The sequence below is a fragment of the Choristoneura fumiferana genome, chromosome 4 (genome assembly GCF_025370935.1).
Source record: "Choristoneura fumiferana chromosome 4, NRCan_CFum_1, whole genome shotgun sequence".
Classification (NCBI taxonomy): domain Eukaryota; kingdom Metazoa; phylum Arthropoda; class Insecta; order Lepidoptera; family Tortricidae; genus Choristoneura; species Choristoneura fumiferana.
In genome coordinates, this window is record NC_133475.1 from 17146499 (window position 1) to 17165757 (window position 19259).

The 19259-nt window shown below is 36.2% G+C and overlaps 1 protein-coding gene across 1 annotated transcript in view; it reads right to left on the reverse strand.

Annotated features, from left to right (window-relative positions):
• LOC141427083 (lachesin-like) overlaps positions 1-14267 on the reverse strand; it is a 70988-nt gene extending 56721 nt beyond the window's left edge. The window contains exon 1 of the mRNA XM_074086314.1: positions 13999-14267. Coding sequence (XP_073942415.1) covers positions 13999-14089 — 91 coding nt within the window. The 5' untranslated portion in view covers positions 14090-14267. The remainder of the gene's footprint in view (positions 1-13998) is intronic.
• Between the last annotated feature and the right edge of the window lie 4992 nt (positions 14268-19259).

Consider the following 19259-nt stretch of genomic DNA (forward strand, 5'->3'; position numbering starts at 1 on the left):
TAGTATAATCGATATTCTACCTACTACTTATATACCTATTATAGGATAAAACCGGATTGCTCGTCATCATCAGTCAAAATCTGTTCAGGCGTGTCGTTTCCAAAAAGCGGTAAGCTGCAAGCAATAGAAACTTAAGTACTTACTTAGGTTAAGAATTTTAATTCATTTGCTGTCTAAATAAAAAAAACAAACAAGTGTATGAAACCAATGTTAAGTAATATATCTATTTGTTTAAATATTTTAAGAAAAAACAAATAATTTCCTCATAGAAATTAGAAATAATAAATTTGTAGATTGAGACATATGCAAAAAGTATGACGTATAAACGGACAAGTGGCATGTGACTTTATTGACGTCACAAGCATCCTGTCAAAGCTCCGAAGTAAAAGCGGATAAATTCAAATGTCCGTTTCTACTGCGATGTTTTTTCAAAAGCTAGTGTAGATGTTTTCTTTACGTGCCAAATTTTCTTCATTATTTTGAAATTTGAAATTTTTTTTTAACAGACTTATAGATATGGTTGATATAAGTTATTTTTTGTAAAAAAAGCATTTTTGAAAAAATGTAGATGTCCGTATCTACTTTGCTGCCATCGAATTTATACATGTATGCTAAATATTTTAAAATGATAATAATTATACTGTGTGTAATAATGCCACTTCATTAATATTATTTGTTCTTGTAGCGGTAATAAATAGAGAATAAGTACAAAATATATTATGTACATATAAATTTCAGCTATACAACTAAAACGTGAAGGACTGACGGACGTTCGGGTACGAGAACTAGAAAACTTTATAAAAAAGTGATGCGGTGTCATAAAACAAAACGAAGCGTGTTTTATTTAACGTTACCCAAATCGTGACAAAAACAAAATCCGTTAGCGACATAAAAAACGCGTAAGTGATTATTCTGGACCTTACTAGGACCCAAATAACAATAAATCTAGGAAATTACACGACACAAGTACCTGTCCTTTATTGGCTGAAGTCTGGCCCACAATGCCTCCGTTATAATGGCGAGCTTAACAAAAGCGCGCAAAAAGCCTCCCATTGTCGAAGCTTCGGTCTAGGATTAAGCCCGGTTATTGTATTAGTTGGCGACGTTAACTCGTCCTGGTTCTGTATTAATAACTTTTTTCAGTTTTAATCAGTGTTTCTCAAACTTAACTAAAATTAGCCAAGTGGTTATGTTAGGTTAAATCAGACCACGAAGCTCGAGGTCCCGGGTTTGATTTCCGGCTGGGGCAGATCTTTGTATGAATCATACGAATGTTTGTTCTCGGGTCTTGGATGTTTAATATGTATTTAAGGGTGTATTTACCTATATAAGTATGTTTATCCGTTGCCTAGTATCCATAGTACAAGCTTTGCTCAGTTTGGGACTAGGTCAATTGGTGTCAATAATGTCCCATGATATTTTCTTATTTATACCTATTTATTTGATTACTAGCTTTTGCCCGCGGTTTCGCCCGCTCGGAATTTGGTTATCGCGCGCTGTTCCCTCAGGAACTGTGTATTTTTTTGGGATAAAAAGTAGCCTATGTCACTCTCGGGCCCATTAACTATCTTTGTGCTAAAAAATACGTCGATCCGTCGCTCCGTTTCGGCGTGAAAGACGGACAAACATGCAAACAAACACACAAACATACAAACACACACACTTCCGCATTTATAATAATTAAGTATGGATAATTATCTAGCCTGTAGATCCAAAGCAGACTGAAGCCAGTCGTCGAGATATACATTCAGATCGTCTCGCCATATCCGTCTGGGCCTACTCCACCGTCGCCATCCGTCTTGTGACACCATTTCTGTGACATTTTTAGCCCACCACAGTGGATGCATTCAGCTGACGTGGCCGGCCCAGTCCCACTTCAACCTGGAAGTCTTTGCACTGCCATCGACAATGCGTGTTTCAGAACGCAGCACCGTGTTCCGGATTCGGACAATCCTTCCCACTCAGAGCGTGATAAACTACACAGCTGAAAATACGGGACTCCCAACTTAAAATATTAAGCTCAACTGGCTTCATCCTAGGACTATTTGAATTTTATTGTAAATAAGAACAGCATCATGAACCTTTATTTTATTTCCAATGACCTTTAATTTTTTATGTATCATTTCAATAATTTATTCTGTGCCACGTTTCCACTCCGTTAGATAAACAGAAGAAATACGGCTGAAGTCTCAAATTACAATTGTTTAACTGATTTTAGTTGTGTATGTGCTCGCGTCTTCGCCCACGAAGAATTTATATGTTGCCCACCCTATTTTTTTTTGGATAAAAGGTATCGTAATATTTATTCTGGCTTTCTAAGGGCCTTTGCACAACGCGCTTTTTAAACATGCCTCCTACGCGCGTTTGTATCGATACAAACTTGATACGCACGCAAGTTGTATTGCTGCTTTATGAAAAGAAAAACGCGCCATCAACGCGCGTTTCTAAAAGACGCATCGTCGGCGCTTTTAAACAACGCGATGTGAGATATATATTTCCGAATTGGCATGAAAACCGAACAATCAAACTCGCTTTTACATTTATGATATTAGTAGAGATGTCGATACTTTAGGATACAGGTTTATTAATGTATTTTTTTGGCAATACCCAAAATATTAAAAAAAATCTCTAGTGAATTTACCAAAAAAAACATGAAAAATTATTCGCTTGAAGCAGTTTGTATGTACACTGTGACATTTTGGTTTTTGTTTTTCTTCTAATTAAAATAAATATTATTCAGTGTTCTTGCAAAGTAGCGTTACATAGTAATAAGTTTTCGTTATTTTTCTATAGAATAGACTAAGGACGTGTTGTATTCTATTTCAAATTTTGCAACTGTGCCAAATATAGGTACATCCCATGCCAAAAGTATGGAAACGAAGTTGTTTTTCTTAAAAATGAAATGAAATGAAATGAAATGAAATGAAATGAAATATTTATTTATTTGCTTTAGCACTATTACTATACTATTACTTAATATTTAATGTTACATTATTATTATTGTGTACCTATTGGTAACGCAATACTGTCTTATCAATCTTTTGTTTTAGAATCACAAATAAAATCACAGTTTTTTTTATAGTCATATAAGCTTGTTTCCCATACTTTAGGCCTAAGGTGTACCTAAAAAAAAACTTACAGAAGATATAACATTAAAATAAAGGTTAGCTTTTAATAGTATTATTTATATATTTTCAGAGATAAATAAACAAGAGCTTTAATTAGAATTCAAAACAAAACGTTAATTCTGAAGCATGTTTTTGTTTCCCATTCCCAAATTAACGGAGTATTGTTAAAGTAAACTTAAAATAGCTGTTTAATTACTCTATTCCGTGACATGGTGAGTAACAGTTTTATAAAAGAACATTATTTAATCGTATTCTACTAATAATTTTGTCTTTTTGAAAAGACACTACTCAATTACAACAGTTCAGTTATTACGGCATTAAGCTATTTCTAATGCGGGCGAAGCCACGGGTTAAGACTAGTTTCATATACAAGCGTATAGGCATTATTTACTAGCGAGTCAAAACATCACATTTGTCTAGGTATAATGAGTATCCCAAGAACTTTTTTATGTGGGTAGAAAATACCGACTATTTCTACAGAAAAAAAAATGTTTTTCTCTTTAGTTGCAAAATAAAGGATTATAGAGAACCACAACGCCTCATGCACAGACGGATAACAAAGTAACTCTACGAGGATTCCGCTTTTTGCTTTTTGCTTTTAATATCTTCTTCGTCTTAATCGCTCCCTCACTGCAGAGGATCGTGACTCTTAATAAACATAAAGAACCCTAAAAACCGGCCAAGAACATGTCGGGCACGCCGTCGGTTCCGTAACCATTACTATAAAAAATAAGTAATATTTTTCTAACCATTTCGTATTTTGTACGGAATATCCCAAGTTTATGTATATTTTATACCTTAGGCTGCTATTTTTACTCTTAAACTACTATAATTCTCAAGAAAACTTAACCGTTATAGTTTTCCTTGTAATTTTGATGTATTTACAACCATCCAGAATTTTATCAAATTTTTCCACCCACTGGTTTAGATTTTAGAGGGGGGGAGGGACGCTCGATTTTAATGAAAATTTGCACTTTAAAGTTGAATATTTTGCAAACAAATCACTGAATCGTAAAATCGTATTGTTTTGTATTTTATTGTAAAACTCTTTATTGTACATAAAAAAAACACATGAAAATAACAGAACACAGGAAAATAATATGTACCGGGGCGAACTTATCCCTTAAAGGGATCTCTTCCAGTTGACCGTTAATCGTTAGTAAATCGTTTTAGCAACCCCCTGTTTTAAAATACCTATACCCAACTTTACGTCTATGGGAGGAACCATAAAAAAAATGTTTTTTTTTTTTATTTGTATTGTACCATTTTTTCGGCATAGTTTACATATTATATTACATTACATTACATAAAATCAACGGGGTAGGCAGAGACTACATCCTTCCACTTGCTACGATTCTGGCATACAACTCTAGCTTCCTCTACATTCATCAATCTTTTCATGCATGCACGCACGTCGGTTTAGAGTACTCCTGACCCGACCTTTCTTCAGAACGTCCCCGATTTGATCGTTTACATAATAATAATATATTTGTGCAAAATTACAGCTTTCTATAGCATTGATAGTCTTTGTGCAAATCCGCGGACGGACAGACAGACAGACATGGCGAAACTATAAGGGTCCGTTTTTGCCATTTTGGCTACGGAACCCTAAAAAAGACGCTATTCGAAGCAAGCCAAGATGCGCTTCGGTTAGTTTTTTTTTTCAAGTATTTACACTGTGTTGTGTAGTTGTTACAAGTTTTTTGGCACTAACTTTTGATTCTAAGACATCGTTACAACACACAATAACGAATAATAAAAAAACCGGCCAAGAGCGTGTCGGCCACGCCCAAGATAGGGTTCCGTAGCCCTTACGCAAAAAAAACATTATGTACGTTATAACCCAATTAAAACACTTACTACAGTCTTAAAATCTATTACCAGAAAAAGTGCGTATCTTCACGGCACTTTCGTCCTTTTGGTTGAGAAGCGCAGTTTTTCGGCAATAAATCAAAAACGGTATATTCGATCATGTTGAAACCAATTTTCGTTGAAAGTATTTATTAAGCGTTACCTTTCCATATTTTTTGCATATTTTTTGGACAAACGGTTTACAAGATAGCACACAGATAGCAGATAGGGGGGCACAATTTTTGCTACTTTGGGAGCGATTATTTCCGTAAATCTTCACTTAATCAAAAAAGTTTTTGAGAAAACTTACTATCTTTTCTAAAGAGCTGCCGAACTATGTGCAACACGTCGATGCGAGTTAATTTTTTTTTTCTATCTCTGCTATGTGTATAGAGTGCCCCCCTATAAGTATTTATTTTTGTAATTTGACTACAAAACTTTATAGCGGCTTTGACAAGACATCTATACTCCAAATTTCATTGATAAACGAGTACATCTTGTAGTTTTCGAGTAAAATGCCTGTGACATACGGACGGACGGACAGACAGATAGACAGACAGACGGACTTGACGAAACTATAAGGGTTCCGTTTTTGCCATTTTGGCTCCGGAACCCTAAAAAGGATACAGAAAATTGACGATTAAAGTCACTTTAAAGTTTTTATCACAAATTTCACATGAATTGTATGTTCAGTTCACTCTATGTATACGTCGGAATCGTTATTTAGCACGCCTTTCAATCATATTTATTATTACTATGTCGTGAATCGGTGAAAATGGCCAATAATGATAAATTGATGATAATGATAAACTACTGGGGTGATTAATTCACGCTCACATGATGTGTCATTAATAATAATTAATAACCGTTCGGTTTCAATAAACATGTCATTTTATGCACCCATTAGGGTACCCATTTAGAGCTGTTGAATTGTTCATAATGCTTCTGAAAGGTTTCGGGTCATTGATCATCATACCCTTTTGATATCTTTATTGAACCTTAATGAAGGATTAATTTGTTAAATGGACAAAACACTCGACAGGAGTTGCTTTAAGCTCTCTCTACGAAAAAATCTACCATTTTGATTATACTTCGATGCTCTCTCAAAATGTTTTCCATCTCAATGCCGCGTTTGTTGTGTATTCCTCGTTTCTTTTTCTGGTTTATAGAGTGGCCGAGTGGTATGACCTATGACCTATCAAGCAGAGGATCGTGGGTTCAAACCCCGGCTCGCACCTATGAGTTTTTCGAAATTCATGTGCGAAATTACATTTGAAATTTACCACGAGCTTTACGGTCAAGGAAAACATCGTGTGAGGAAACCTGTACAACAAACCTGCGAAGCAATTTAACGGTGTTCCCAGTATAGTTCCCAATCCGCACTGCGCCCGCGTGGGAAATACTGCGCAAGCCCTCTCATTCCGAGAGGAGGCCTGTGCCTTGCAGTGGGATGCATATAGGCTGGGATGATGATACAGGATCCTGGATTTTTGCCTAAAGTATTTTACAAAATGATTGATTTCCCAAGTTTTTTTTCTGTAAATGATGTTTCAGGACTACCCTTGTAAAACCCTTTAGCTTAGATAATGTTAGCTTTTAATATTCCATAACCAAAGGGTGCCAATGGAACCCTATTACTGAGATCGCTGTCTGCCTGTCTGTCTGTCCGTCTGTCACAGGGCTCTATCTCTTGAGCCGTAATATTCAGACACTTGAAATTTTCACAGATTATCTATATCTGTGGCCGCTATAACAAAACAAATACTAAAAACAGAATAAAATAAATTATGAAGGGAGGCTCCCATACAACAAATGTGGTAGTAAGATAGACGCTTGAAATATTCACAGAATATTGAGTTGTATAATCACTGTAAAAATAAATCATCATCATCATCATCCCAGCCTATATACGTCCCACTGCTGGGCCCAGGCCTCCTCTCAGATCAAGAGGGCTTGGGCCATAGTTCCCACGCGGGCCCAGTGCGGATTGGGAACTAAAAATAAATAATGAAATAAATATTTAAGGGGGGCTCCCGTATAACAAACAAACAACAACACTTAATTGATTAAACAAACTTGATTTTTTTGCCGTTTTGTTGCTAATGTCTAATTTTATGGAACCCTTCGTGCGCGAGTCCAATTCGGATTTGGCCCGTTTTTAGGGTTCCGGAGCCAAAATGGCAAAAACGGAACCCTTATAGTTTCGCCATGTCTGTCTGTCTGTCTGTCCGTCCGCGGCTTTGCTCAGGGACTATCAATGCTAGAAAGCTGTAATTTTGCAAGGATATATATGTAAACTATGCCGACAAAATGGTACAATAAAAAAAATTTAAATTTTTTTTTGGTTACCTGCAATAAACTTAAAGTGGGGGTGTTTTTTGTTTCTCATCCAATCCTATAGTGTTGGGTATCGTTGGATAGGTATTTTAAAACAATTAGGGGTTTGCAAAGACGATTTTTCGATTTAGTGATTTGTTTAATATTCAACATTAAAGTACAAATTTTCATTAAAATCGAGCGCCCCCCTCTGAAATCTAAATCGGTGGATGGAAAAATTTGAAAAAAATCAGAATGGTAGTAGTAAGTATATCAAACTTTCAAGGAAAACTATATAACGGCTAAGTTTGCTTGAGAATTATTAGTAGTTTATAAGTAAATAGCAGCCTAAGGTATAAAATATACCTAAACTTGAAAGATTCCGTATAAAATATGAAATCCTTAGAAAAATATTACTTAATTTTTTTCGTAATGGCTACGGAACCCTATTTTTGGGCGTGTCCGACACGCTCTTGGCCGGGTTTTTAATTAATCCTACAGTACGTACTAACAGTTTAAAATCGTTCGTCCATATTAAACAGTTGACAAATGAATCATTTGGAAAAAATATGTTCGAAGAAAACTACTAGACAGCACATCCAACTTATTTATTTATTTGTCAATAAAAAAGCGAGATTAGTGTTCTTTTATTTTAAGTTATAGTCAGTAACCAGTCCAGTGACGTTCCTTAAAAAAAATGTAAATGATTCACTAGGTAAAAAACAGCTTGTATACATTTATCGAGATGTGTATTTAGATAATCTCATCCTCCAGAATCATATATGTATATGTGTATGTATAGTTCTCATGGACTAAGCACTATGCCTTGAAATTGATCTAAGTTAACAATTTCAAAAGCTTTGTTACAATGTATATCAGGAAACCGCAAATGCTTATCCCAAAATAATTAATACATATACAGCTTATAAGATTACATCCCACATCATTAGCAAAGCCATAATCCTCACAAGCTAATATCATTCACTCACAAATCATGAACGCGAATGAAGCCCATTCATTCAATTCACTGCCTAAATGGCCGTTCTTGTGTGAATAACCACGTCAATTGTTCAGTGCATCCCCGAAAGAAATTAATGGTTAATTGGTTCAAGACGGATCCGCCTAAGAACCCCTAACTAAGAGACTTAGAGGGTTGAAATAACCCTTGGAGTGGCAAGCGTCCGGGTCCCGGCACACCCTTGTTTGGCAGGCGACCGGCTCCCGGCACGCTGTCAAAAACCCTTGAGTGGCAAGCGACCGGCTCCCGGTCGTTAGCGGGTGACGTATTTCACTAACAAATATAAACTGGTAGACCTATATCTCGCTTGCTTATTCTTGCAGAATGCGTTCATAAATAGACAAGGATGGCATTTATTAACGGCCGCGGCAACATTACGGAAGAAATTTCGTTCTTATCGTTTACTCAAGTTTCACTGTGTGGCCGCTGCCGTGCGCTGGTATTTTTGGAAACCTCGTATTATACTATTATTTGATATTGAAAGACTATAAAAGGGCTTTGTTTCGTAAATAAATTAATATTTTACGAAATAAATCAGTGTTTCCTACAGGTAATTGTTTTATTTTGTAATTATAGTTATTTAATACATGACTGAGAAAAATTTGGTTATCAGATATTTGATAATGAATAATGAAGTTCACAGAAATTGAAGGTCATTCATTGTTATTTAATTAGATATGCCATTTTATGCTAAACTATTACTGTAAGGCTTATCTATAAAATTAAAGTAGTTTTTTTTGGTGATATTTTTAATAAAATTCGCGAATTCACGAAATTAATTCGTAGGTGTCACTGCAGTCAAGAAAGATTTTTTCAAAATGGCCGCGCCGCTTGACAGTAAATTTTAAATATGGCGCTGCCATTCCACAGGATAACTAAGTCAAAGATCTACTCATTCAATATTTTGAAATTGATGAGTCCATAACATGCATCGTACCGTTACTCATTCGTTCACCCTTATTTCATTCATTCATTTCGATATACCTAGAACCATTTGATTTCTGACCCATTGTGGAACGCTCTCAAATGAAACGTTATAGTGATTATCCTTGTCAGGTAACGCGATGTTATTCTAACGTTTTCTATGAAAAGGTTCCACTGTGGGTAACGACTCAGTTAGTTGGTTGGTACGCCATATCCGTCCTAAATTTCAAGATACCTTGAACCTTTGAAGAGTTCGTACACGTGTCGTGAAGAATCTACAATTAGTTTTTATAATAACATAATAAGTTATTGGTAAAAATTTCATTTTTAATACAAGCTTTTTTTGCTGACAGTACTTTTTGTTGAGTGTATACTTGTATTGCCACCCAAACTAAATTTGCATACCAAATTTCAAGTCGATGCCATTAACCGTTGAAGAGTTCTTACCTGTGGAGACGATCCTGGCCGGACTACCAGGATGTCACTACCAGATTATTGTATTGTCACGCAATTTACATAAGTATACCGAATTTTGAGTCAATCCAACTACCTAAGATTTGATTACAGACAGACTGGCAGACAACGCGACAGGTGAAATTAAATTTCAAAGCTTGTAAAAAGTACGTTACCATTGCAAGTAGGTACGAGTATTATTGAGTCTTTATGTTTCACTTTTTCCTTTATTTTTTTTCCATCAATATTACCATTGATAAAATCTACCGAAAGTAAATATTATCTTCACCATGTGAAGTCATACAAATAAGAAAAAATAAAACTGGGAAAATGCTTCACGAAAAATCTTGTACGATGTAATGTTCTTGAAGCCATCGCTTTCTGATTTTGCGTTAAAGGGAAAAATAATTAAATTTTCATTTTTATACGTTTCATTATAACTACGGCAGGTGGGCGACATGTTTTCAGCGTAATAAATATATTTTTAAGAATAATGATTTCTTGATGAATCATCATAATCCCAGCGTATATACGTCCTACTACTGAGTACAGGCCGAGTACTTCGTGTCTTGCTGTCCCACTGACGCTTATATTATTTAATACGTAAGTGAGAGGGACGGTACGATACAAACTTCGATTTTCGAATTTCGTGGTAGCCTCAGGCGTCCTTTTAGTAGTAATGAGAGAGCTAGGGTCGTAGTTCCTACGTGGGCGTGGATGAACGTCACACACACCATTGACTGCCTCATTGGTTTGTGCTGGTTTCCTCACAATAGTTTCCTTCACCGTAAAGCTCGTCATCATCATCAGCCTACAGTAGTACACTGCTGGACATAGGCCACAACACTCTGTCTTCAACCCCTCGCATTCATCCGCCGCCAGCGACCCTCTTAACTCCTCGCGGTCGTCCGTACACCGTACCTCAGACTCACCGTGCCATTCGAGGACGGTTAAGCTCGTGGTCAATTTTTATTGCAATTTTGCTCATGAATTCCGAAAAACTCCTCTGAGTTTCGATGCGAGCTTGGGTTTGAATTGAACCCACAATGTTCTGCTAGAGACGCTATCTACTGGTTAAACAACTAGGCCACACGGCTTATCTTGTTGGATAACGGATCTTAAAAAATTACGATCGTAACCATAGTTTTATTGAATGGCTTAATAATGAACAAGGCGATACTAAATGAAAAATTATCATCAGATTCACACATAAACAACCCATTCAATACCCGAACAATCTGTGTTGCCCCTTACACGGGCTGTGATCACCAACGTAAGTACAATCAGCAGCAGAAGTAAAAGAGCAGTTGTGGTGTTCAAAATAGTCTGACTGTATTCTACGACTAAAAATTCCAAATAACGGGATTAGAAGAGGAGGAAAGAGGTTTTTTTACCCAATTCATCATCCCACTGCTGGGCACAGGCCTCCTCTCAGAACAAGAGGGCTTGGGCCATAGTTCCCACACGGGCCCAGTGCGGATTGGGAACGTCACACGCACCAATGAATAGCTTCGCAGGTTCGTGCAGGCTTCCTCATGATGTTTTCCTTCACCGCAAAGCTCGTGGTAAATTTCAAATGTAATTTCGCACATGAATTTCGAAAAACTCAGAGGTGCAAGCCGGGGTTTGAACTCAAACCACTAGGCCACCACGGCTTCATATATGTTTCACCCAATTACAAAGTCTCAAATTATAATTTTAGAAGCAAAAATATCACACCACACTTATTATTGCAAATGTTAAATTTAGTGTCTTTGTTATTTATGCTTATATTTTATAATCTTAATGCTAAAATGACTAGATACATCAAGATGAAATTGCACTTAAAGTTAGTTAAATTTCTATAGCAATAAGCCATCTACTTTTTAATCCCTCAATTCCCACGAAATCGTAATGTGAGCATACAAAGTCCCAAAACTTCAACTTCCAAGTCTAGAAATATGAAGTTTTGCAGGGTCTGCAGCCTGACTGATTAGTGCAAATGAAACCGCGGGCAAAGACTAGCTATAAAATAAAACTTACTAAAAGAAATACGATATTTTTAAAGCTTAACCGTATTTTAATTTTGGAAAACTACGCGCATCGTCAAAGTATGCAAAACCCGACGGCTGTATGCATACGAGACTTTGTCCTCATTACATATTTATGTTGTCAGCTTTGAAATAACAAATACTTGGGCCTCAAATTATTTTTGGAAAAAAACTTCGAATTTATTCAATATGCTTTGGCTAAGATCGCGGGATCGCGTTGGATGCGGAAAGCACAAGACCGGTCTGAGTGGAGAGCCTTGGGGGAGGCCTAAGTCCAGCAGTGGACCTCTTCCGGCTGATATGATGATGATGACCAGCCGCTTCGCTTGTGAAAACTATCGGATCTGACAGTCGAATTGAAATGTCGGGATTTTACTGAATTAAGTACATGGCAGTTCCTAAAAATTATAGTCCTTTTAAAAGTGCATAAAGAACACCTGAAAAAAGATGTTTCTACATTAACATTAAAGATTTCATCTTGAGACAATAACTATCGAAATAAAAAAAAAACCAATTGTTATCTCAAGAAGTCCAACAACTAATATAATATATTGAATTTCATCCAAATCTGGGGGGCTACTACGAAATTAGAAAAATAGAAGTTCGCATCGTACCGTCCCTATCACTCTCGTATTAAACAATATTATTTTTCACGACAATGTGGCCATAGATACCTAACCTATATTCAGTAGCCAAAACTGCCTGTATATGTACATTTAAACAGCTGACTCATTTATGGCTCGCAAAACACGACAACAATATAACAAATTACGGTAACAGGTCGTTACAATATATGTATTTCATAGTACGATACGACTTTTTAGAATATATTTCAGAATTTCATCCTAGGCGAGCTGAAACGACAATCTGTCAATCATCTGCTGCATGTGAAATCAAATTGACTAATGAGAATTCGTCATTTATGACTTTTATGAGGTGATTTTTTTTCATAAAAGTATTATCTAGGGCCTCCTCTTCGGGTCGGCCTTTAAACTAACTCCTTCATCTATTGCTTACTTTCCAGCCTCTACAACAATGTTCGCACTTCGTATAGGGCCTGTTCCACTGTTATAGCGTGTACGTGCACTTGGATGCAACTATACACTCGCTTACATTCGCATTGATAAAATTAAAACGGCTAGACACATCCAGATGAAATTTGGCGCGGAGATAGCTGGAAGTCTAAAATAACACTTAAAATATTTTTCATTCCGATATTTTTATGTGATTTAGATAATTTTTTAAATCTTAGCAGCTTTGTTTCTAGTCATGAAATTTGGCACGATTGTTTCTAAGGAAACTTCAATATTGAGATGATATTTTTGGGAATTCACTAAAATACCGGATTTTTGGTTTACGTGTAGGTAAAATATAGCCGTGGGTAAAATACAGTTGTAAAATAAGACTTTTGTAAAATATAACAACATGTTGCCTGCGACTTCCTTTGCAAAGAAATCGTTAGTCTCGATCCCATGTCTTTCCCAGGTCTTAAACTACCTACCTCGATACTAAATTTATGCGTGAAAACGTAGCTTTTTTTCTCGTTTTTGGCTGACTGGACTTGCATTGTCATCCAATTTATACAGGATGATTTTGAAAACGTTGTCGGAATCAACCCTTTACAACTGAGTAAATAGGTATTCACAAGTCGTTTCCTATCATATGCTATACCTACGTGAAACATACACATTTGTTTTTAAATGTTCGTCTCAAAAAAAAAGCTGAAATTAATAGTGCTCTTATGTCACTAGGGTTAATTTTGATCATGTCTACAGAATCACCCTGTGAGTATTCAAATACTTACATAAGATATAATCTACAATGAAGTCATGCTGACTACAGGAAGTAGATGATTTGACTTATAAGATTTGAAACTGAGATGGGTAGCTTTCTGACATACGCTACAAATTTTACCTAAGTTAATTTTTTTTAAGTATATCGTGTCTAAAAATATAGCTGCTCACATAGACGTAGTGTCTCGTAGAAAAACAAATGGAGCCGTTTTTTTTATTTTGTACCAGAACGGCCAAATCTTATTAATTATAAACTATGTAGTTATCGTTAAAATTCCTTATTAAAATATTTATTAACATTCCTTTTAATATAAATAATAGTAAAAAAACAATATCAATTGTTATCTGCGAGTAGACCAATAGGTAACTAAAAAATTAATTCCGACTCGCTCAAAGATTATTGTAACAGTAAAGTTACCTGGTTCACAGAAATTACTAATTATTATATGTTATTTGAAATGGCTACTTCAAATTATGTAACTTACCGACAGAATCCGTGCACCGAAAAAACACTGAAATTCCGAAAACAACCAACTGTATTTGCCACTTCATCACTAAGTTATTAAAACAAATCATTTTTCACAAAATTACAACGTTCAAAAAATGCCGCATGACACTGTAACCAACAATCTTGACCAAACAAAAAAACAAGAGAGTCTTACAATTTATTTTAAATCATTCATTTTCGAAAGTTTGAATTCTGAATCGCGATGTTTTTTTTTTAAGCGTTCGAAGTACAGGCGCGGGTTGGCGTTCGAACAGTAACTGCTCGGTCGACAACTTGGCAGGCTAGAAGGAGCCACAGCCGCGCATGCGTGAAGGGTTTTGCAAAAAAAGTTATTTGCTTTTCATACTCTGTGGCAGTACCGAATTTGAAATAGTGTTTGCCGTTCTAAAATGGTTGGCGGATTTAGTTTTAGGGTAAGTACATAATAAATTGGAAATCGAGACGATACCTGGTTTAAATATTAAATTATGTTAAAATGAAAAGGAGGTTTTATGAGTAGATAGGATGTACAGTTCAAATATAATAACAACCAAGCAGTTATGAATGAGTTTATGTACAAGTCTGTAATTGGAATTTAGTTTAGTGACTTGTTATAAATAGTTTTAGCGCAAAACGGTATCTATACGATTAGTAGTTTACTTTCCAAAAAATTAGGACCCCTTGTACATTCCTAATACTTATATTAAAACCAAGTTACATTGCCAGCACTGGTCGAGAAAAAATATCCCTAATACAAAAAACAAAACCTGTAATGTAGACGGAAATAATGTTGTAAATTATTTATCGAATCAGGCGTTACTTTGCGATGGTTAAGGAAGAAAAGTGTGCGTAACGCATCAGTGTAGTGTGGTAGTGGTGACATTTGGGTTTGTGTGATTTGTGTGTGTTCTTACAGTGTGGAGGCGGAGGAACTGCATGAACAAACATTTTTTGCATAAACTTAGCTACTTGTATCATAAGGTCGCAGGTGAGCAAAGTAATTGTTTTAGTTCATGTTGTAGATACTCCTAGATTAAGAGTAAACCTCAAATAGTTATGAGAAGCAGAGAATTTACCACCTATATTGGCAATTTTAAATTGATACACAATCACCTGCGGTTTGTATCCACTTAAAGTCCATTAGCGAGTTAATCCGGTCAGTTCAGAAGTAATCCAATTCGCGTTGGCAAGCCAGCACTCGATGCGATATTTGCGACATCTGACACAGAAGCAAAAAGGTGACATGATTAAGCTTACTAGGTGACAGGTAAAGCAATATTTTATTTCACGAGTGCCAAGAAGCTTTTATTTCATTTGCAATAAACACTTACTGTGAGAACATTCTACGGCGGGTCAGGAATCAAATGGTTCTACTACAAGCTTTACTTAGTTTGGGACTAGGTCAGGTGTCTATTGCTCCATGATATAATAATTTATGGGTAAAATATTATATCTACACCCATATAGTAAATCCTCCATTATGCGTTCAAAAACCATAGATAATGACCAGCATTACGACATTGGATTCTATTATGAACACGGCTGTATCGTAATGTGATTTCATACATCATTACAGTACCGGTGCATTAAAGTGGCGTTCACGTCGCGCAGGCCGTCGCGCGCGCAGCGGGCGCAGCTCGTGGCGCAGACATACCTACCTCGTTCTCGTCATTGCAGGTCATTCTCAATGGTTCTTGAACGCATGGTAGAGGATTTAATAAATGGATGTAGATAAAATATTGTATGCAACTGTACGTAATTAGGCCTCAAAACACTCATGTGGCTACGCCTCGTTTCATAAAACCACACTCGTGTTTTAAAGACCCCTATTACGATACAGTTTTTTATTTTATTTTATTTTATAGTTGCATAAATAACTTTTTTATACTAAACATGAGTGCACACAAGCAAAAAATGAGGAAGGCCTATGCTCACCAGTGGATTGCCATAGATGATGATGAAAGAAATAAATAGCAGGAAATATAAATATTATGGTCATTGTTATATGCGTGCGAGTGCGTGTGTGCAATGTGATGTGGTAGATGTAGTTCATCTTCCGGCCACCAGTTAGCGCCTGTTACTACAAAAGATGCGTATTTAGCCATAGAGTTGCCACTCTTTTTCTCCATACCTGACTAAATAAGAAAACAAACAAGCTGAGTTATGTGGTGCATAGGAGGAATTCGTGTCTGTATCACTGTCCAGTGGTGGTGTAGTGGTATAGCACGTGGCATGGAATACCGAGGACCTGGGTTTGATTCCCAGCGCTGGTCTTACTTTTCTGGTTCTTCTATGCATCTATATTCCAGTATGTATTTTAAATAACTCTGCTGATAGTTACTTTGTTCTTTACTGGAATATAACTATTGACAATGTTTCATGCTGATTTTCACGACAGAAGTTATAGCAGTCAGATGGCATGATGTGAAGTGACGCTATAACTTCTCGTACAGACGAATTCGAATGGAATAAGAGTTTGTTACAAATGCATTTAATTTCCCATCGCATGTGCATTGTGAATAATTTCAGCTTATATCTATCTTATAAAGTTACTTATAAAACTCGTACCTAGTCATGTTAAGATACATAAATATTTTGTGTTTTATCATAACTATAACCCAAACGTACACTTTTTTTCTAAGTTGCGGGTGTGACCTGTCAGGTATTTATTTACAAGCTCTGTAACTCTACACGAAAATCTTTTATAATTTTTTACTTCAGGTGGGTTTGAACTGCCTCATTTTTTTTCTTGGTCACGTTTTTTATGAAGCTGTAGAATTTGATGTAATTTTCAATTATTTCCTAGCCGTCCTGTACTTCTTCTAGATTTTACCTGGAAACTGTTACAGTCTCCATATCAACAAAATTTTCCCACGAAAATCATACTGAATATACTCTCGAATAATAATAAACCCAGATATGCGTCTTAAATACTCATATATACCGTCCAGGTATGATTTTTCCAACCGCTAAACCCGCAACGCCTGTGACTTCCCGCATCCCTCATATGATTGTCGATCCATCTTACGGAATCGGCTTGCCCTGCTTCATCTATAACGCAGTTTGGAGTAGTCAACATTTCAACCGCCAGGAACGAGTTAGGGCATATGAGGTTATGTTTGGTACGGGCTGCGTCACGGGTTGATTGATGGCAAGAGAGCGCTAACATATTATTTAGAACTGTTTGCGTTGATACGGAATACATTAACGGAATGTCTGCTCGGTTTGTACAGTCACAGAATAGATAAATATAAGTACATGGCTTATTTAGGTACTTGGCTACGATGTTGTTTTTTTATTGTTTTCTTGATATCATTGTGATATCCCACTTTGGAGATAATTTCGTCATTACGCGGTTGCGCCGTTTCAAATATTAAATTACACTTTTTTTGTTAAGCATGATTATATAATTATATCTGGAGTCAACATACGCACTGAAATCTGGTAGGATTAGAGAGAGAGAGACAGCAAGACCTACGTCACTACCTGCTCACTACAGGTACGATAAATTATCATCTTTTGTCATAACTTGGTCAGCCAATTGTACGTATTGTTCAAAACTATGATGTTCAAAGTTATTTTTTCTTTGATAAATAAAGACGATACCGATGCTGAATCTACTTTTATCAAAGATGTTGTAACTTACCCGACTGGCGTTATGGTAATTATATTATCGTGGATCCTGCCCACGATAATTTCCATAGCAGCCGGGTAAGTCCTAACCTGAGATGTCAAAACACATGAATTTTTCATCCAAATAAGCCACATATTTTTGACAGACCAAGCGAAAAATCAAAGCGAAGCGTCTCCGTCAGCCTGGACAAAAATAATTTCGTATGTTAAATAATGTAAATAATGATTTCTGAAATTATCGCAATTAATACAGGAAATAACTACCTACCTACCGAATAATTCCTTCAAATTTGTAGTCGTACATCTATTGTGATTGAAAATAATAATGCTTAAATACACAGACAGATATATTTTAAGTAGGTTTAAATAAATAGGTAAGATTAACGATTAAGTACATTTATTTGCACATATCTAAGCCGTACCTACGCGCTACCTAAGCCGTACCCGTATATAAGTACCTTTACTTTTTATAGTACTAGGCTTTTGCGATAGTCAGCCCTGTGTATCTTACGCACACATTGACGCGTGTACAGACGTCGTCGTTCTTATGTAGATTCAAGAACGCGTATTTTGTACGTCGTGGCCGCCGTGTGCCCTTACACTTTATTCTTTGAAAACCTCATACTAGTCTCTCGGGACAACCCTCGATACAAATGTAAAAAAAAATACCCATCTATTTTTGGCAATTCAATTTGTACTCATTTATGTAATTTGCAATTCATCCCGAATCTGTGTGTTAAACATTGGCAGTTAATTCGAAAGCTGAGTAAATATTATAGAGTTTCATTATGTAGACATAATGACACCATCGCAACCTTGTTTTGTAATAAATGAACTACTTCAATATTATGATGCTCTTGCTTATCATTGTGCCAATCAACCGTTATATGTAGTTAATGTTAAAATAATACGTTTAAATTTTTCCAGATTATCTATTTGATCAAGTACTTAGTTGGGTTTGCTTGACCAAACACCACTTTCAACGTCTTTTGGGGCTTTTTAATTGTGGCTAACAAATGTTTCTATACTTTAAATGATGTTCAAAGTGTACTGCGTCAAAGGTTTGACTGCATTATGACCTATAAATTTCGATGGCAAACTTTTACACGGACGTTCAGTCAAACTTACTCAATAACCCTGAACATTCCAGAAGAATTTGTACACAACCTCTATAATGGGACGTTCGAAATTTTTAAGCTCTTTTTCTGACTTCGGTTCCCAGCTTCATCAAATCGTAGCCTCTCCACTATTTCGGAATCAAAGGAAACAATAGAACGCTGGTCTTAGATACTATGTCAAATTTATCAACATTAGCACTCGTATCGATATTGGCGAATCCGGCCCGAAATATCATAAAGTTCATTAGTATGCTGAGGCAGCGACTCCAGTTTATAAACATTTCCACCTGCGACTCTACGTGGCTTGCCCAAACTCAGGCTCAAACAGGCAGAATTGAAAATAAGAATGGATATTGCACAATACAATGCCGCAGCAGAGTGCAAATATCATAGAAGCAATTTTATCGCTAACTTTCTGAAACTACTAAAAAGACAGATAGGTAGTGCTTGAAGACTCTGCAGGGAATCACGAATAATTGGATCTCAAAGAAACTGAATAAATGGCTGC